General features: G+C 42.2%; 1 protein-coding gene across 4 annotated transcripts in view; it reads left to right on the top strand.

Annotated features, from left to right (window-relative positions):
- The first annotated feature begins 335 nt into the window (after positions 1–335).
- Positions 336–22,142, top strand: part of LOC139410545 (protein RUFY3-like) — a 58,936-nt gene continuing 37,129 nt past the window's right edge. For 2 of the 4 annotated variants that reach the window (XM_071155815.1, XM_071155817.1), the window contains exon 1: positions 336–837. In XM_071155815.1, coding sequence (XP_071011916.1) covers positions 561–837 — 277 coding nt within the window. In that variant the 5' untranslated portion in view covers positions 336–560. Of the gene's footprint in view, positions 838–14,815; positions 15,281–22,142 lie in introns of those variants that run through there. The other 2 variants (XM_071155816.1, XM_071155818.1) reach the window with 1 other exon arrangement.

Below are 22,142 nucleotides of genomic sequence, written 5' to 3'. Positions count from 1 at the left end.
ATACAATCTCAGCTGCATCAAATGTTATTGGATTGAAATTTTTAAATGAATAACGCAAGTTTTTAATTGAATTATATAATATAAGTAATGTTATTACATAAATAAGTATCCTGTCTACTGTGTACTCTGATCGGCTCATATATGCAATTTATATGTATATATTCTCTGCATTATACAGGCCTCCTTTTTTAAATAGTTTTTTACAATTTCACAAACACAAAAACCCTCGTAATAAAGTTGTGTTTTAATGCATTTCATTGGTGTAAAATGTTTCGGCAATGAGAAGGTTTCTTTACGACAGCTATGCGTCACGTTTTGTGTACGTCATAGGCTGCACTGCGATTCTTTGAAGTTCATTAGATACGGGTTTTGTGGAGACTGGACTGCAAAATTATACAGAAAAACAGCAAGTTGCAGAAAAATAAATGATCTATTAAATCTTAGGTGTAAGAAAGAAGTGAACGAACGAAGTGTATATCCGTCATGCGTTAGTAGTTTGCTACAATATTGATTTTGCACTGATTTATTTTGGAGACGAGTCATATGAGTTTGAGGTGAAGATGGCCGAGGGGAGTCTGTCGATATCATCGTACCCTTTTCAGGATCCACAACTTTCACAAAGTTTGGACGCCACGGGGGACTCTGACATAGTACATATTCAAGCTAAAAACGGACATGTTGCTGGCACACCGGATGAGTCTTTCTCTCCGACGTCGGTCATTTATTTTAAAGAGGCGCTCAGTTCGGCCAACATCCGATTTGCAAAGACTGGACTGTCATCTCCCACTCCTGTTCAATATGAGTTCAATATCGAAAGAATGTCCAACAAAACGAAAAGTGAGTTTCAATAAATGTAATAATTTGGGTCTATAGTTAGAGTCTATAGGTGGCTAGGTTACCCCCTAGAGTCTATAGGTGGCTAGGTTACCCCCTAGAGTCTATAGGTGGCTAGGTTACCTCCTAGAGTCTATAGGTGGCTAGGTTACCTCCTAGAGGCTATAGGTGGCTAGGTTACCTCCTAGAGTCTATAGGTGGCTAGGTTACCTCCTAGAGTCTATAGGTGGCTAGGTTACCTCCTAGAGGCTATAGGTGGCTAGGTTACCTCCTAGAGTCTATAGGTGGCTAGGTTACCCCCTAGAGTCTATAGGTTTGCTAGGTTACCTCCTAGAGTCTATAGGTGGCTAGGTTACCTCCTAGAGGCTATAGGTGGCTAGGTTACCTCCTAGAGGCTATAGGTGGCTAGGTTACCTCCTAGAGGCTATAGGTGGCTAGGTTACCTCCTAGAGTCAAATGAACACCTCTGGTCAGCTAATTCTGTGTCACCATGTCAGTAGTTGGTGTTGTGATGTAGCTGGTTAGCTAGGTAGTCATGTTAGCTAGCTTGTTGTCTATGCTGGTTGTTTGCATACCTGATGTGTATAATGTAAGGGAACAATACATGTTGTGGATAATATTTACAGAGTAGATGAGGTCCATTCCTGAATGGCTGATCAGATTACATTGCAGCCTCAAAGGCGTTTTTGAGATCAACGCGGGCCACGTTTGCTGTGAGTTATTGCCCAGGTATAGCACATTTATGGTAATTAATGAGAATCCCTCAAGTCATGGTGTGTGCATCACAGGCGGGTGTGTCAGTGGGCCGTTGCCAGAGAAGAGAGCGACATTTGCACAGCAGGTAAACTGATATACAACAGACTAACTCAATAATCAGCCAAACTACAATGTTTTGAATGGTTCTCGCTATTTAACCATTTGCATGCATTAATGTCGTTGTCTAGTCCTATGTCCTAAAAAATATTCTAACATGCTGACAAGGTGCGCCATCACACGCGTGTTGATTTTGTCCACCCACACCAGACACGATCAGGACATGGAGTTAGAAATATCAAAGCCAACTTTGAACCAACTATATTAATTTGGGGACAGGTCGAAAAACATTTAACATTTGCCCACTGAAGTTGGTTACGTCGCCAAACTACAGTCAGGTCAAGACCCTGACGACGAGCACGCAGATGAGCTTCCCTGAGACTGCAGAAATGATTTGGTTGTGCAAACCCACATTTTCGTCAGCTGTCTGGGTGGCTGGTCTCAGACAATCCCGCAGGTGAAGAAGCTGAATGTGGAGGTCCTGGGCTGGCGTGGTTACACGTGTTCTGTGGTTGAGGCTTTTGGATGTTCTGCCAAATTCTTTAAATGACGTTGGAGGTGGCTTATGGTAGAGCAATTAACATTTAAATTCTCTGGCAAATGTTCCTGCAGTCAGCCAATTGCACGCTCCCGCAACTTGAGACATCTGTGGCATTGTGCTGTGACAAAACTGCACATTTTACCGCCCTTTTATTGTCCCCAGCACAAGTTGCACCTGTGTAATGATCATGCTGTTTAATCAGCTTCTTGAAATGTCACACCTGTCAGGTAGATGGATTATGTTGGCGAAGGAGAAATGCTCACTAACAGGGATGTTAACAAATTTCTCCAAAAAATTGAAAAGCATGGTAGCATTTCTGAAAACATGGGACCAACACTTTACATGCTGTGTTTATACACTGCTCAAAAAAATAAAGGGAACACATAAACAACACAATGTAACTCCAAGTCAATCACACTTCTGTGAAATCAAACTGTCCACTTAGGAAGCAACACTGATTGACAATACATTTCACATGCTGTTGTGCAAATGGAATAGACAACAGGTGGAAATTATAGGCATTTAGCAAGACACCCTCAATAAAGGAGTGGTTCTGCAGGTGGTGACCACAGACCACTTCTCAGTTCCTATGCTTCCTGGCTGATGTTTTGGTCACTTTTGAATGCTGGCGATGCTTTCACTCTAGTGGTAGCATGAGACGGAGTCTCCAACCCACACAAGTGGCTCAGGTAGTGCAGCTCATCCAGGATGGCACATCAATGCAACCTGTGGCAAGAAGGTTTGCTGTGTCTGTCAGCGTAGAGTCCAGAGCATGGAGGCGCTACCAGGAGACAGGCCAGTACATCAGGAGACGTGGAGGAGGCCGTAGGAGGGCAACAACCCAGCAGCAGGACCGCTACCTCGCCTTTGTGCAAGGAGGAGCAGGAGGAGCACTGCCAGAGCCCTGCAAAATGACCTCCAGCAGGCCACAAATGTGCATGTGTCTGCTCAAACGGTCAGAAACAGACTCCATGAGGGTGGTATGAGGGCCCGACGTCCACAGGTGGGGGTTGTGCTTACAGCCCAACACCGTGCAGGACGTTTGGCATTTACCAGAGAACACCAAGATTGGCAAATTCGCCACTGGTGCCCTGTGCTCTTCACAGATGAAAGCAGGCTCACACTGAGCACATGTGACAGACGTGACAGAGTCTGGAGACGCCGTGGAGAACGTTCTGCTTCCTGCAACATCCTCCAGCATGACCGGTTTGGCGGTGGGTCAGTCATGGTGTGGGGTGGCATTTCTTTGGGGGGCCGCACAGCCCTCCATGTGCTCGCCAGAGGTAGCCTGACTGCCATTAGGTACCGAGATGAGATCCTCAGACCCCTTGTGAGACCATATGCTGGTGCTGTTGGCCCTGGGTTCCTCCTAATGCGAGACAATGCTAGACCTCATATGGCTGGAGTGTGTCAGCAGTTCCTGCAAGAGGAAGGCATTGATGCTATGGACTGGCCCGCCCGTTCCCCAGACCTGAATCCAATTGAGCACATCTGGGACATCATGTCTCGCTCCATCCACCAACGCCACGTTGCACCACAGACTGTCCAGGAGGTGGCGGATGCTTTAGTCCAGGTCTGGGAGGAGATCCCTCAGAAGACCATCCGCCACCTCATTAGGAGCATGCCCAGGCGTTGTAGGGAGGTCATACAGGCACGTGGAGGCACGTCTGAGCCTCATTTTGACTTGTTTTAAGGACATCAAAGTTGGATCAGCCTGTAGTGTGGTTTTCCACTTTAATTTTGAGTGTGACTCCAAATCCAGACATCAATGGGTTGATAAATTTGATTTCCGTTGATCATTTTTGTGTGATTTTGTTATCAGCACATTCAACTATGTAAAGAAAAAAGTATTTAAGTATTTCATTCATTCAGATCTAGGATGTGTTATTTTAGTGTTCCCTTAATTTTTTTGAGCAGTGTATTTTAGTCCAGTGTCGATACAGTGCATTCGGAAAGTATTCAGACCCCTTTTTCCACATTTTGTTACGTTACATCCTTATTCTAAAATTGATTACATTTTGGTTTTCCCCCTAATCGATATACACACACTACCCCATAATGACAAAGCAAAAACAGGTTTGTAGAAATGTTTGATCATTTATATTTAAAAAATGAAAACAGAAATATGACATTTACATAAGTATTCAGACCTTTTTACTTTGTTGACGCACCTTTGGCAGCGATTATAGCCGTGTCTTCTTGGGTGTGATGCTACAAGCTTGGAATACATGTATTTGTGGAGTTTCTCCCTTTCTTCTCTGCAGATCCTTAACCCGGGCGACGCTAGGCCAATTGTGCGTCGCCCCAAGGACCTCCCGGTCGCGGCCGGTTACAACAGAGCCTGGGCGCGAACCCAGGACTGCGCCCTTAACCACTGCGCCACCCGGGAGGCCCATTTTATATATATTTTTAACTGAACTTCTGTTTAGCGATCTAACAGGGATGCAAACTAGTCACCTTTCGGTGAATTTTGCAATTTTGAATCCAAGAAAGTGTGATGGACCAAGTATTGTTAGCATTGTTTAGTATCTTGCTAGCTGGGTCGATTTTAACGTTAGCTAGCCAGGGAAATGTTGAGCCACATTAGCCAATTTATCTGATGAAATAAATGAGTTTATGGTGTGAAAATTGGCTTGCTAATAAGGTCAGATGAGCTAATGTTAGTAACCTAACCAATTTGTTATAGTATTAACTGGTAACATTATACGACTAGAGGATCTAGATACTTTTGCTATTCTCTCTGGATTAAAACCAAATTATGATAAATGTACCATATTACGTATTGGATCACTAAAAAATGCACATTTTACATTACCATGTAGTTTACCAATTAAATGGTCTGACGGAGATGTGGACATACTTGGTATACAAATCCCAAAATAAATAAACGATCTCAGTCCAATAAATGTTTATAGAAGGTTAGCAAAAACAGATAAGATCTTGCTACCATGGAAAGGAAAATACCTGTGTATTTGTGGGAAAATCACCCTGATTAACTCTTTAGTCATATCACAGTTTACCCTGATTAACTCCTTAGTCATATCACAGTTTACCCTGATTAACTCTTTAGTCATATCACAGTTTACCCTGATGAACTCCTTAGTTATATCACAGTTTACCCTGATTAACTCCTTAGTTATATCACAGTTTACCCTGATTAACTCCTTAGTCATATCACAGTTTACCCTGATTAACTCCTTAGTTATATCACAGTTTACCCTGATTAACTCCTTAGTCATATCACAGTTTACCCTGATTAACTCCTTAGTTATATCACAGTTTACCCTGATTAACTCCTTAGTCATGTCACAGTTTACCCTGATTAACTCCTTAGTTATATCACAGTTTACCCTGATTAACTCCTTAGTTATATCCCAGTTTACCCTGATTAACTCCTTAGTTATATCACAGTTTACCCTGATGAACTCCTTAGTCATATCCCAGTTTACCCTGATTAACTCCTTAGTTATATCACAGTTTACCCTGATGAACTCCTTAGTTATATCACAGTTTACCCTGATTAACTCCTTAGTTATATCACAGTTTACCCTGATTAACTCTTTAGTTATATCACAGTTTACCTATTTGCTTATGGTTTTGCCTACACCTAGTGACCTGCTTTTTAAATTACATGAATAAAAAATATTCAATTTGATTTGGAACGGCAAACCAGATAAAATGAAAAGGGCCTATTTATATAACGAATATGAATTCAGAGAGCAGAAATTATTAAATAGTAAAGCACTAGACCTCTCACTAAAGGCTTCAGTCAAAAGTTATACTTAAATCCAAACTGGTTCTCTAGTCAATCGGTAGGAATGTCTCATCCTATGTTCAGGAATGGCCTTTTCCCCTTTATTCAGATTAAACCTGCTCACTTTCAGTTGTTTGAAAAGGAAAGCATCTCCAAAATATCATTATTTTTTAAACAAGCCTTAGAAAGTTGGTTGCAATGTCAGTTTAATCCACCTGAAATGACAGAACAAATAGTACAACAACTATTGTGGTTAAATTCAAATATACTAATTGATTAAAAAAACTGTTTATTGAATAAATGTTTAAAAAATATATAATTTTAGTGAATGACATCATAAATAGGACTGATGGAGTGTTGTCACACATGCAGCTAACACAGACATATGGAAATGTCTGCTCTACCCAAAATTACAACCAACTAATTGCAGCATTACCACAAAAATGGAAGAGGCAAGTAGAAGGGGGGAAAAGTAAGGAACTTGTATGTCGGCCCTGTATTAAAGAACATAAATGGTTAAAGAAAAGTGTGATGAATAAAAACACACCAATTTCATTTAAGGGCCAAAAAACTGACAGCTGTACCATATAAATGGCAAAATAGTTGGGAAGAGATTGTTGATGTACCCATTCCATGGCACATGGTTTATGAATTGATACACAAAACAACGCAGGATTCAAAACTTCAACTTTTACCATTTATATTACTATACAAAATTCTTGCAACTAATAGAATGTTAAATATATGGGGGATACAATCTTCCCAGCTCTGCAGATTCTGCTGTGAGGAGGCAGAGTCATTGGATCATTTATTTTGGTATTGTCCATATGGAGCTCATTTTTGGTCACAGGTCCAGGAATGGCTGAAGAATTGCAACATTTGCCTAGAACTAACATTACAGATAGCAATACTGGGTGATTTGAAAAGCTATTGTCAATCAATCAATAATATAATAATTATTTTAGCAAAAATGTTTATTTTTAATTTACAATCTGTAGAAGCTATGAGAATAGGAAGGTTCAATTATTTTGTGAAGCATCACAGCACAGTTGAAAAATATATGTAGAAATCCGAAATGGATGATGAGAGACAGGTGGGAGGGGTTGAGTGGAGCTGAAGGGTGGGACTAACAACAAGATAAACAATGTAGGGCATAAGGGAATGTAGAATGTATATAGGTTTGGAGCTTTTGTGAAATAGCATAGTTACAAATAGAAATCAAACTGGATGGACATCAGAAATAGAGGACTAAGAACAAACAAGAGAGAACTATTGTAAAGTAGACTGTCTGTAGAGTGTGTATAAGATGTATGGATTGAAGGTAGAAGCAGAAGTGTTTATTAGTTTACTCCAATTGGGGGATCGTAGGGTTTGCGGGGAATAATAATAAAGGTATATTCTTTTAAAAAGTATGTATGTCTATATAGGTATGTGTGTATGGATATATATATTTACCCCAAAAAATATGGGGGATTGGAAATGATGCAGACAATTACATTGGAAGCAACATTCTTTCCGCAATATTAAGATGATCCACCCTCAAAAAAACCCACAAAAAAAACATTATACGACTCCTTGCCATTCCTCAAGTTATAACGCGTTAGTTGCTTACTGCACGCTGGAAATCTGTGTGAAATGTTAACTCGTTATAGTTAGCTCACCAACGAACCTATGTCTGTGAACTAATGTTTTCCCTCTACAGTATGTGGTTAATTTTCCATATGAGAGAATTAGGTGAAATTGAGGCGTTGTTTGTTTAAAAACCTCTTAAGGATCTGCCCCTTTCCCCCCCAATTTCCTCCTAAAATGACATACCCAACTCTAACTGCCTGTAGCTCAGGACCTGAAGCAAGGATATGCATATTCTTGATACCATTTCAAAGGAAACACTTTGAAGTTTGTGGAAATATGAAATTAATGTAGTTGAATATAACACATTTGATCTGGTAAAAGATAATACAAAGAAAAAACATGATTTAAATTTTTTTTTTAAATCCCATACCATCTTTGAAATGGAAGAGCGAGGCCATAATGTATTATTCCAGCCCATGTGCAATTTAGATTTTGGCCACTAGATGGCAGCAGTGTATGGGCAAAATTTTAGACTGATCCAATGAACCATTGCATTTCTGTTGAAAATGTTGAATCGACTGCCCAAATGTGCGTAATTGGTGTATTAATACATTTTCAAGTTCATAATTGTGCACTCCCCTCAAACAATAGCATGGTATTATTTCACTGTAATAGCTACTGTAAATTAGACAGTGCAGTTAGACTAACAACAATTTAAGCCTTCTGCCAATATCGGATATGTCTATGTCCTGGGAAATGTTCTTGTTACTTACAACCTCATGCTAATCACATTAGCTTACGTTAGCTCAACCTTCCCACGGGGGTCCCACTGATCTGGTAGAGGTTAAACAAGTGTAGCTGGAGCTGGGCCTGGCTTAAGCCTGATGCCACTAGAGGTGAAAGGAACACCACACGCTTTCCCTCTATCACTTTTTCAATACGGTGGATGGAAAGGGGTATGCCAGGGGAATGCCAGGTGTACTCTCTGCCTGAAAGATACCAATTATGCCAACACAGGATCTCATGCTCTGCTGGCACATTGTAGAACACATGTCCACAGGCAGAAAGTGTACAATGTAATAATGTGCAGTGAAGCCCACAGATATTGTTTTTGTTGTGTTGAACTTGATAGTAACACGTGTGTGAGTGAGTGGGATTATATTTATTTTTTTACTCAGTGAACATTATTTTTGCACACATGTATCCTTGTGCAGTTGATCAATGTCTACAGAGGCCACAATAATAGAGCAACAATAGAATGCCTGTTTCATTCTATTTCTACTTCACAATGTTTTTCCCCCAGTATATTTAGTGTGGTCACAAGCATTCTATTATCAAGGCTAACCACAATATTAGTGTTTCCTTTCTCATTTGCTGTGAAGTCTGGGCAACAAATAACATTGGATTTTAATTTCTTTACTTTTTTAATTAGCTATTTTAGGGTCACATGAACCCGTTTTTATTTTTCACACAGAGACTGATCGTGTAGATCATATTCTGTTGGTTAATTAGTTAAAACCTGCGTTATTTATTGCTTGTTTCAGTGCAACAACAAAAAAGTGTCACCTTTTTGGTCCCTCAGAAGTTTGTATCCCTGTATTATGTAAAATAAAGAACTGAATGGTGTGGCAGCACTATGAGGTAACATAAAGAACTGAATGGTGTGGCAGCACTATGAGGTAACATAAAGAACTGAATGGTGTGGCAGCACTATGAGGTAACATAAAGAACTGAATGGTGTGGCAGCACTATGAGGTAACATAAAGAACTGAATGGTGTGGCAGCATTATGAGGTAACATAAAGAACTGAATGGTGTGGCAGCACTATGAGGTAACATAAAGAACTGAATGGTGTGGCAGCACTATGAGGTAACATAAAGAACTGAATGGTGTGGCAGCACTATGAGGTAACATAAAGAACTGAATGGTGTGGCAGCACTATGAGGTAACATAAAGAACTGAATGGCGTGGCAGCACTATGAGGTAACATAAAGAACTGAATGGTGTGGCAGCACTATGAGGTAACATAAAGAACTGAATGGCGTGGCAGCACTATGAGGTAACATAAAGAACTGAATGGTGTGGCAGCACTATGAGGTAACATAAAGAACTGAATGGTGTGGCAGCACTATGAGGTAACATAAAGAACTGAATGGTGTGGCAGCACTATGAGGTAACATAAAGAACTGAATGGTGTGGCAGCACTATGAGGTAACATAAAGAACTGAATGGTGTGGCAGCACTATGAGGTAACATAAAGAACTGAATGGTGTGGCAGCACTATGAGGTAACATAAAGAACTGAATGGTGTGGCAGCACTATGAGGTAACATAAAGAACTGAATGGTGTGGCAGCACTATGAGGTAACATAAAGAACTGAATGGTGTGGCAGCACTATGAGGTAACATAAAGAACTGAATGGTGTGGCAGCACTATGAGGAACTAACAGCACTATGAAGAACTGAATGGTGTGGCAGCACTATGAGGTAACATAAAGAACTGAATGGTGTGGCAGCACTATGAGGTAACATAAAGAACTGAATGGTGTGGCAGCACTATGAGGTAACATAAAGAACTGAATGGTGTGGCAGCACTATGAGGTAACATAAAGAACTGAATGGTGTGGCAGCACTATGAGGTAACATAAAGAACTGAATGGTGTGGCAGCACTATGAGGTAACATAAAGAACTGAATGGTGTGGCAGCACTATGAGGTAACATAAAGAACTGAATGGTGTGGCAGCACTATGAGGTAACATAAAGAACTGAATGGTGTGGCAGCACTATGAGGTAACATAAAGAACTGAATGGTGTGGCAGCACTATGATAACATAAAGAACTGAATGGTGTGGCAGCACTATGAGGTAACATAAAGAACTGAATGGTGTGGCAGCACTATGAGGTAACATAAAGAACTGAATGGTGTGGCAGCACTATGAGGTAACATAAAGAACTGAATGGTGTGGCAGCACTATGAGGTAACATAAAGAACTGAATGGTGTGGCAGCACTATGAGGTAACATAAAGAACTGAATGGTGTGGCAGCACTATGAGGTAACATAAAGAACTGAATGGTGTGGCAGCACTATGAGGTAACATAAAGAACTGAATGGTGTGGCAGCACTATGAGGTAACATAAAGAACTGAATGGTGTGGCAGCACTATGAGGTAACATAAAGAACTGAATGGTGTGGCAGCACTATGAGGTAACATAAAGAACTGAATGGTGTGGCAGCACTATGAGGTAACATAAAGAACTGAATGGTGTGGCAGCACTATGAGGTAACATAAAGAACTGAATGGTGTGGCAGCACTATGAGGTAACATAAAGAACTGAATGGTGTGGCAGCACTATGAAACATAAAGAACTGAATGGTGTGGCAGCACTATGAGGTAACATAAAGAACTGAATGGTGTGGCAGCACTATGAGGTAACATAAAGAACTGAATGGTGTGGCAGCACTATGAGGTAACATAAAGAACTGAATGGTGTGGCAGCACTATGAGGTAACATAAAGAACTGAATGGTGTGGCAGCACTATGAGGTAACATAAAGAACTGAATGGTGTGGCAGCACTATGAGGTAACATAAAGAACTGAATGGTGTGGCAGCACTATGAGGTAACATAAAGAACTGAATGGTGTGTGGCAGCACTATGAGGTAACATAAAGAACTGAATGGTGTGGCAGCACTATGAGGTAACATAAAGAACTGAATGGTGTGGCAGCACTATGAGGTAACATAAAGAACTGAATGGTGTGGCAGCACTATGAGGTAACATAAAGAACTGAATGGTGTGGCAGCACTATGAGGTAACATAAAGAACTGAATGGTGTGGCAGCACTATGAGGTAACATAAAGAACTGAATGGTGTGGCAGCACTATGAGGTAACATAAAGAACTGAATGGTGTGGCAGCACTATGAGGTAACATGAATGGTGTGGCAGCAACTGAATGGTGTGGCAGCACTATGAGGTAACATAAAGAACTGAATGGTGTGGCAGCACTATGAGGTAACATAAAGAACTGAATGGTGTGGCAGCACTATGAGGTAACATAAAGAACTGAATGGTGTGGCAGCACTGGCAGCACAGCACTATGAGGTAACAAAGAACTGAATGGTGTGGCAGCACTATGAGGTAACTAAAGAACTGAATGGTGTGGCAGCACTATGAGGTAACATAAAGAACTGAATGGTGTGGCAGCACTATGAGGTAACATAAAGAACTGAATGGTGTGGCAGCACTATGAGGTAACATAAAGAACTGAATGGTGTGGCAGCACTATGAGGTAACATAAAGAACTGAATGGTGTGGCAGCACTATAACATAAAGAACTGAATGGTGTGGCAACTATAAACATAAAGAACTGAATGGTGTGGCAGCACTATGAGGTAACATAAAGAACTGAATGGTGTGGCAGCACTATGAGGTAACATAAAGAACTGAATGGTGTGGCAGCACTATGAGGTAACATAAAGAACTGAATGGTGTGGCAGCACTATGAGGTAACATAAAGAACTGAATGGTGTGGCAGCACTATGAGATAACGTAAAGAACTGAATGGTGTGGCAGCACTATGAGGTAACGTAAAGAACTGAATGGTGTGGCAGCACTATGAGGTAACATAAAGAACTGAATGGTGTGGCAGCACTATGAGGTAACATAAAGAACTGAATGGTGTGGCAGCACTATGAGGTAACATAAAGAACTGAATGGTGTGGCAGCACTATGAGGTAACATAAAGAACTGAATGGTGTGGCAGCACTATGAGGTAACATAAAGAACTGAATGGTGTGGCAGCACTATGAGGTAACATAAAGAACTGAATGGTGTGGCAGCACTATGAGGTAACATAAAGAACTGAATGGTGTGGCAGCACTATGAGGTAACATAAAGAACTGAATGGTGTGGCAGCACTATGAGGTAACATAAAGAACTGAATGGTGTGGCAGCACTATGAGGTAACATAAAGAACTGAATGGTGTGGCAGCACTGAGGTAACATAAAGAACTGAATGGTGTGGCAGCACTATGAGGTAACATAAAGAACTGAATGGTGTGGCAGCACTATGAGGTAACATAAAGAACTGAATGGTGTGGCAGCACTATGAGATAACATAAAGAACTGAATGGTGTGGCAGCACTATGAGGTAACATAAAGAACTGAATGGTGTGGCAGCACTATGAGGTAACATAAAGAACTGAATGGTGTGGCAGCACTATGAGGTAACATAAAGAACTGAATGGTGTGGCAGCACTATGATGTAACATAAAGAACTGAATGGTGTGGCAGCATTATGAGGTAACATAAAGAACTGAATGGTGTGGCAGCACTATGAGGTAACATAAAGAACTGAATGGTGTGGCAGCACTATGAGGTAACATAAAGAACTGAATGGTGTGGCAGCACTATGAGGTAACATAAAGAACTGAATGGTGTGGCAGCACTATGAGGTAACATAAAGAACTGAATGGTGTGGCAGCACTATGAGGTAACATAAAGAACTGAATGGTGTGGCAGCACTATGAGGTAAAATAAAGAACTGAATGGTGTGGCAGCACTATGAGGTAACATAAAGAACTGAATGGTGTGGCAGCACTATGAGGTAACATAAAGAACTGAATGGTGTGGCAGCACTATGAGGTAACATAAAGAACTGAATGGTGTGGCAGCACTATGAGGTAACATAAAGAACTGAATGGTGTGGCAGCACTATGAGGTAACATAAAGAACTGAATGGTGTGGCAGCACTATGAGGTAACATAAAGAACTGAATGGTGTGGCAGCACTATGAGGTAACATAAAGAACTGAATGGTGTGGCAGCACTATGAGGTAACGTAAAGAACTGAATGGTGTGGCAGCACTATGAGGTAACATAAAGAACTGAATGGTGTGGCAGCACTATGAGGTAACATAAAGAACTGAATGGTGTGGCAGCACTATGAGGTAACATAAAGAACTGAATGGTGTGGCAGCACTATGAGGTAACATAAAGAACTGAATGGTGTGGCAGCACTATGAGGTAACATAAAGAACTGAATGGTGTGGCAGCACTATGAGGTAACATAAAGAACTGAATGGTGTGGCAGCACTATGAGATAACATAAAGAACTGAATGGTGTGGCAGCACTATGAGGTAACATAAAGAACTGAATGGTGTGGCAGCACTATGAGGTAACATAAAGAACTGAATGGTGTGGCAGCACTATGAGGTAACATAAAGAACTGAATGGTGTGGCAGCACTATGAGGTAACGTAAAGAACTGAATGGTGTGGCAGCACTATGAGGTAACATAAAGAACTGAATGGTGTGGCAGCACTATGAGGTAACATAAAGAACTGAATGGTGTGGCAGCACTATGAGGTAACATAAAGAACTGAATGGTGTGGCAGCACTATGAGGTAACATAAAGAACTGAATGGTGTGGCAGCACTATGAGGTAACATAAAGAACTGAATGGTGTGGCAGCACTATGAGGTAACATAAAGAACTGAATGGTGTGGCAGCACTATGAGGTAACATAAAGAACTGAATGGTGTGGCAGCACTATGAGGTAACATAAAGAACTGAATGGTGTGGCAGCACTATGAGGTAACATAAAGAACTGAATGGTGTGGCAGCACTATGAGGTAACATAAAGAACTGAATGGTGTGGCAGCACTATGAGGTAACATAAAGAACTGAATGGTGTGGCAGCATTATGAGGTCAAATAAAAAACTAGAAATGCTGTAAATGAGCATAATGTCTAGGCTTTTGCTCAGAAGATTAATTGTTTTGTGACTCGCAGATGATCTTGGTTCATTATTATTATTATTATTATTATAGTATTATTACTCAGTTTCGTCAGTGTGAAATGTAATTTTCCAGCAGTCTACAACAGTGCACGCGTTATTTTTATTTAACTAGGTAAGTCATTGAGCAACTTATTTTACTTAACAAATTACCAAGAGATACCAATGTTTCAATATTTGTCCTAAAAACATTAATGTTGTAGGCTGATTGAACAAATAGTTAATGTCCACTGCTTTTATACAGGGGAGTTGTAGTGCCTGTTAAGTGGTGGTTCTCAGTTCAGTGTTTTGATTAATGCTCCTTCCCAACCAGGAAATGTGGCTGATGCCAGGAAGAAAGATGAAGCTCTCCCTCCCTGCAACAAAGCTTTATTTTACGCATGCACCATCTGGTCACGTGATGCTGATCTGTTACCCAGCAAGCTCATTATCAGGCAGCCATCTTGGTGTCTATCATCGGAGCAGCGACTCACAGCCTACTCTATCTGAGCTAGCCGGGCGAGAGGAGAGGCAGAGCGTTGTTATCCCAGTACCCAGACCGCACCGCGCTGCAGAGACGCACAGAGGAGAGGGCAGGGCTGCAGCCTTTGTTGAGACAGGCACACGGTGGCTTTTCTCCTTACTCATCTGTGAAGGGCGAGGAATAACAAACCCAGCATCCATCCAGCCTCCTCTTTTCTCTCTCCCTTTGTTTTCAGCACATAGACTGGCCTTACTTTGCATTGCCCGTCTTTCTGGAGAGAGCTGCGTTGTTTCCATTTGCCTCTCAGCCCTCTATTCGCTGAGTCATCATGGCAGACCTGATGGCCCAGCCCGACGCCCCGACTCCCACCACCGATAAGATCACGCAGGCCGCCCGGGAGACCATCTACCTGTGTAACTTCCGCGTGTCGGTGGACGGAGAATGGCTCTGTCTCAGGGAGCTGAACGACATCTCCCTCACCCCAGACCCAGAGCCAGCCCACGAAGGTACAGACAGGGCTGAGGCTGACCTAGTCTAGGAGGATGGGGAGGGTCGGGGGTGGGTGGATGTTCAGGAGGATGTTGTGGTAATGAATAACATCATTGGTTCTCAGCGCTTGGTAACCCACTGATTTAACTCAATGATTACAAGAGTGTCTTGCAGGGAGGAGGGCTGGGATATAGACACTCAGGATATCCTCTCTCCATCCTGCCTCCGTACAGTAACAGACCAGTGTTTCGATGCTCTCGTTTAGTTGTGGCGCTGCACCACACGTTGAAGATGCTAGAACAGTCCACATTTTACTTTTCCTCTACAAACAAAAGGCGTAATGACAAATTAGACAACCCCATGGAATAGTTGATCTATTAACTTTAATACTGAATAAAAATATAAACGTCACATGGGCTGAATAAAATATCCCAGAAATGTTCCATAACGCACAAAAAGCTTATTTATCTCAAATTTTGGGCACAAATTTGTTTACATCTCTGTTAGTGAGAATTTCTCCTTTGCAAAGATAATCCATCCACCTGACAGGTGTGGCATATCAAGAATCTGATTAAACAGCATGATCATTACATAGGTGCACCTTGAGCTGGGGACAATAAAAGGCCACTCTAAAACCATGCGGTTTTGTAACACAACACAATTTCACAGATTTCTGAAGTTTTGAGGGAGTGTGCATTTGGTATGCGGACTGCAGGAATGTCCACCAGAGATGTTTTATCTCTGTATTTAATCTTTAACTAGGCAAGTCAGTTAAGAACAAATTCTTATTTACAATGATTGCCAAACCTGGTAAATTCTGCGCCATCCTTTTTAGAGAATATGGTTGTATGGCCAACCGGCCTCACAACCGCAGACCATTTGCACAACTGAATAGGTGGATAGGTGTACTGTTAACAGATTAAACCGGTTTCAATTGTCTAATGCTCTGATGGCCACTGGCATACTGGATAGGTGTACTGTTCACAGATTAACCCGGTTTCAACTGTCTAATGCTCTGATGGCCACTGGCACACTGGATAGGTGTGCTGTTCACAGATTAACCCGGTTTCAACTGTCTAATGCTCTGGATCAACGTGTACTACAGTTCCAGTTCTCGCTGATATCCAGCAACTTTGCCATTGGAGGAGGAGTGGGACGCCATCCCACAGCCATTGGGACACCATCCCACAGCCATTGGAGGAGGAGTGGGACACCATCCCACAGCCATTGGAGGAGGAGTGGGACACCATCCCACAGCCATTGGAGGAGGAGTGGGACGCCATCCCACAGCCATTGGGACACCATCCCACAGCCATTGGAGGAGGAGTGGGACACCATCCCACAGCCATTGGGACAACATTCCACAGCCATTGGGACACCATCCCACAGCCATTGGGACACCATCCCACAGCCATTGGGACACCATCCCACAGCCATTGGGACGCCATCCCACAGCCATTGGGACGCCATCCCACAGCCATTAGGACACCATTCCACAGCCATTGGGACACCATTCCACAGCCATTGGGACACCATCCCACAGCCATTGGGACGCCATCCCACAGCCATTGGGACGCCATCCCACAGCCATTGGGACACCATCCCACAGCCATTGGGACAACATTCCACAGACCACAATCAATTCTGACAAGATGTCACGCTGCATGAGGCACATAGTGGTCACACCAGATACCGGTTTGCTGATCTAAGCACCTAACTTTGTTTTAAGATATCTGTGACCCACAGATGCATATCTGTATTCCCAGTCTTGTGAAATCCATAGATTAGAGCCTAATTTATTTAAATTCACTGATTTCCTTATGAATTTTAACTCAGTAATGTCTTCAGAAATTGTTGCATTGATATGGTTTGTTCAGTGTAGCTTGCTTTTTGTTCTAGGCGAGATAAATGTTCTTCTTGAGGTGCATTCAAGTTGAGTGCCACAAGCCGCACCACAGTAATTTAAAATAAACAGATGTATTAACCCATCCACTTCCCCCACTCTTATACAGGTTTTCATACACTGCCGGTCAAAAGTTTGGACACAACTACTCATTGAAGGGTTTTTCTTTATTTTTTGCTATTTTCTACGTAGTTGATTTGTTCACTATTATTGTACAATGAAATTACACATGGAATCATGTAGTAACCAAAAAAGTGTTAAACAAATCAAAATCTATTTTATATTTGAGATTCTTCAAATAGCCACCCTTTGCCTTGACAGCTTCGCACACTGTTGGCGTTCTCTCAATGAGCTTCACCTGGAATGCTTTTCCAACAGTCTTGAAAGAGTTCCCACATATGCTGAGCACTTGTTGGCTGCTTTTCCTACGCTCTGCGGTCCAACTCATCCCAAAACATCTCAATTTGGATGAGGTCAGGGGATTGTGGAGGCCAGGTCATCTGATGCAGCACCTTCTTGGTCAAATAGCCCTTACACAGCCTGGAGGTGTGTTGGGTCATTGTCCTCTCAAAAAATAAATGATAGTCCCCCTAAGCCCAAACCAGATGGGATGGCGTATCGCTGCAGAATGCTGTGGTAGCCATGCTGGTTAATTGTGCCTTGAATTCTAAATAAATCGCTGACAGTGTCAACACCAAAGCACCCCCACACCATCTCACCACCACCTCCGCCATGCTTCACGGTGGGAAATACACATGCGGAGATCATCCGTTTACCCACGCCGCATCTCACAAAGACACTGCGGTTTGAATAAAAAATCTCCAAACTCCAGACCAAAGGACAAATTTCCACCGGTCTAATGTCCATTGCTTGTGTTTCTTGGCCCAAGCAAGTGTCTTCTGATTGGTGTCCTTTTAGTAGTGGTTTCCTTTGCTGCAATTCGACCATAAAGGCCTGATTCACACAGTCTCTCTCTGAGCCTTTGATTTTGAGATGTGTCTGTTACTTGATGTGTCTGTGAAGCTGGTAACTAATGAACGGATCCTCTGCAGCAGAGGTAACTCTGGGTCTTCCTTTCCTGTGGTGGTCCTCATGAGAGCCAGTTTCATCATTGCGCTTGATGGTTTTTGCAACTGCACTTGAAGAAACTTTCAGTTCTTGAAATGCTCCGGATTTACTGACCTTCATGTGTTAAAGTAATGATGGACTGTCATTTCTCTTTGCTTATTTGAGCTGTTCTTGACATAATATGGACTTGGTATTTTACCAAATAGGGCTGTCTTCTGTATACCCCCCTACCTTGTCACAACACAACTGATTGGCTCAAACGCATCAAGAAGGGAAAGAAATTCCACAAATTAACTTTTAACAAGTCACACCTGTTAATTGAAATACATTCCAGGTGACTACCTGATGAAGTTGGTTGACATAATGCCAAGAGTGTGCAAAGCTTTGTCAAGGGTGGCTACTTTGAATAATTTAAAATATATTTTGATTTGTTAACACTTTTTTGGTTACTACATGATTCCATAGTTTTGATGTGTTCACTATTATTCTGCAATGTAGAAAATAGTAAAAATAAACCAAAAACCTTGAATGAGTAGATGTTCTAGAACTGTTGACAAGTAGTGTACAGTATACATTTTTCATACATGGTACTGTTTTATATACAGCAATCACATAACAATAATACATTACTGAACATAGGCAGCCCATCCCACCTATCACAATAGACCACCCTCGTTTGGTTTCCATGTATATTTTTTAATTGTGATGTTTTACATTTTGAACTGTTCTAATCATATAGTATCCACAGATTGTGAGTTAAAGATGAAAACCTTTCCTACGAGTATTGTTATATTATTTATTGACTATTGCTTTCCAAATCTCCCAACATTGCTATTTGTAAGGTTCATTTTAAGTGAATGTTGTGAATTATTATTTATTTTTTTCAATTAAATTCTGCCCTTTTTCTCCCCAATTTTGTGATTACGATCTTGTCTCATCGCTGCAACTCCCCGACGGGCTCGGGAGGCGACGAGGCGGCGGTCGAGTCATGTGTCCTTTAAAACATGACCCGCCAAACCGCACTTCTTAACACCTGCCCGCTTAACCTGGAAGCCAGCGGCACCAATTTGTCTGAGGCAACACCATTCAACTGACGAGGTTAACCTGCAGGCGCCCGGCCCGCCACAAGGATTCGCCAGAGCGCAATAAGCCCCCCTGGATCATTGTTATTCTAACTTCCTGCAACGCTTATAAAGTCCTCCCCCGCCCTCCTTTTGGAAAATCTGACCACGACTCCATTTTGTTACTCCCAGCCTATAGACAGAAACTAAAACAGGAAACGCCCGTGCTCAGGTCTGTTCAACGCTGGTCCGGCCAATCGGATTCCACGCTTCAAGATTGCTTCGATCACGTGGACTGGGATATGGTCCGCATAGCGTCGGACAACAACATTGATGAATACGCTGATTCGGTGAGTGAGTTTATTTGCAAGGGCATCGGTGATGTTGGACCCACAGTGTCTATTAAAACATTCCCCAACCAGAAACCGTGGATTGATGGCAGCATTCGCGCAAAACTGGAAGGGCGAACCACTGCTTTTAATCAGGGCAAGGTGACCGGAAACATGACCAAATACAAACAGTGTAGCTATTCCCTCCAAGGCAATCAAACAAGCTAAGCGTCAGTATAGAGCCAAAGTAGAGTCGCAATTCAACAGCTCAGACACGAGAGGTATGTGTCAGGGTCTACAGTCAATCACGGACTACAAAAGAAAAACCAGCCCCGTCACAGATCACAATGTCTTGCTCCCAGACAAACTAAACAACTTCTTTGCTCGCTTTGAGGACAATACAGTGCCACTGACACGGCCCACTACCAAAACCTGCAGGCTCTCCTTCACTGCAGCCAACATGAGTAAAACATTTAAACGTGTTAACCCTCGCAAGGCTGCAGGCCCAGACGGCATCCCCAGCCGTGTCCTCAGAGCATGCGCAGACCAGCTGGCTGGTGTGTTTATGGACGTATTCAATCAATCCTTATCCCAGTCTGCTGTCCCCAAATGCTTCAAGAGGGCATTGTTCCTGTTCCCAAGAAAGCTAAGGTAACTAAGCTAAATGACTACCGCCCCATAGCACTCACTTCCGTCATCTTGAAGTGCTTTGAGAGACTAGTCAAGGACCATATCACCTCCACCCTACCTGACACCCTAGACCCACTCCAATTTGCTTGCCGCTCTAATAGGTCCACAAACAATGCAATCACACTGCACACTGCCCTAACCCATCTGGACAAGAGGAATAACTATGTAAGTTTGTTGTTCATCGACTACAGCTCAGCATTTAACACCATAGTACCCTCCAAACTCGTCATTAAGCTCGAGACCCTGGGTCTCGACCCTGCCCTGTGCAACTGGCTCCTGGACTTCCTGACCGGCCGCCCCCAGGTGGTGAGGGTAGGTAACAACATCTCCACCCCGCTTATCCTCAACACTGGGGCTCCACAAGGGTGCATTCTCAGCCCTCTCCTGTACTCCCTGTTCACCCACGATTGCGTGGCCATGCACGCCTCCAACTCAATCATCAAGTTTGCAGACGACACTACAGTGGTAGGCTTGATTACCAACAACGATGAGACGGCCTACAGGGAGGAGGTGAGGGCCCTCGGAATGTGGTGTCAGGAAAATAACCTCACACTCAATGTCAACAAAATAAAAGTTCCTCGGCGTACACATCACGGACAAACTGAAATGGTCCACCCACACAGACAGCTTGGTGAAGAAGGCGCAACAGAAATTCGGATTGTTACCAGAAACACTCACAAACTTTTACAGATGCACAATCGAGAGTATCCTGTCGGGCTGTATCACCGCCTGGTACGGCAACTGCCCTGCCCACAACCGTAAGGTTCTCCAGAGGGTTGTGAGGTCTGCACAACGCATCACCGGGGGCAAACTACCTGCCCTCCAGGACACCTACACCACCCGATGTCACAGGAAGGCCAAAAAGATCATCAAGGACAACAACCACCCAAGCCACTGCCTGTTCACCCCGCTATCATCCAGAAGGCGAGGTCAGTACAGGTGCATCAAAGCTGGGAACGAGAGACTGAAAAACAGCTTCTATCTCAAGGCCATCAGGTTGTTAATCTGCCATCAATAACATTGAGTGGCTGTTGCCAACATACTGACTCAACTCTAGCCACTTTAATAATGGAAAAATTGATGTAATAAATGTATCACTAACCACTTGAAACAATGCCACTTTATATAATGTTTACATACCCTACATTACTCATCTCATATGTAGATACTGTACTTTATACCATCTACTGCATATGCAAAATTATTTTAACGGCACCTTCGCCAAATACATTTAAACTCAGTTTATCACAATTCATTTAATCATTGTAAAGATTCCCTGTCTTAGGTCAGTTAGGATCACCACTTTTTATTTTAAGAATGTGAAATGTCAGAATAATAGTAAAGAGTGATTCATTTCAGCTTTTATTTATTTCATCACATTCCCAGTGGGTCAGAAGTTTACATACTCTCAATTAGTATTTGGTAGCATTGCCTTTGAATTGTTTAACTTGGGTAGCCTTCCACAATAAGTTGGGTGAATTTTGGCCCATTCCTCCTGACAGAGCTAGTGTAACTGAGTCAGGTTTGTAGGCAACTTTGTTGTCCTTGAGCCATTTTGCCACAACTTTGGAAGTATTCTTGGGGTCATTGTCCATTTGGAAGACCCATTTGCAACCAAGCTTTAACTTCCTGACTGTCTTGGGATGTTGCTTCAATATATCCACTAAGGAAAATCTTCACATTAAAAAGTTATACTTTTCCTAATAGAACTCTTCAGATATTTTAATATCAACCTTCAGATATTTTAATATATTTATTTTAATATCTGATCAATTAGTGTTCTAATTAATGAATTATTCTTTACCTCACGTTAGTCTCATTCCAAACA

This window comes from Oncorhynchus clarkii, chromosome 6, assembly GCF_045791955.1.
Source record: "Oncorhynchus clarkii lewisi isolate Uvic-CL-2024 chromosome 6, UVic_Ocla_1.0, whole genome shotgun sequence".
Lineage (NCBI taxonomy): Eukaryota > Metazoa > Chordata > Actinopteri > Salmoniformes > Salmonidae > Oncorhynchus > Oncorhynchus clarkii.
Note: the sequence above shows the minus strand (reverse complement) of the source record. Positions and strands in the feature narration are given on the sequence as shown.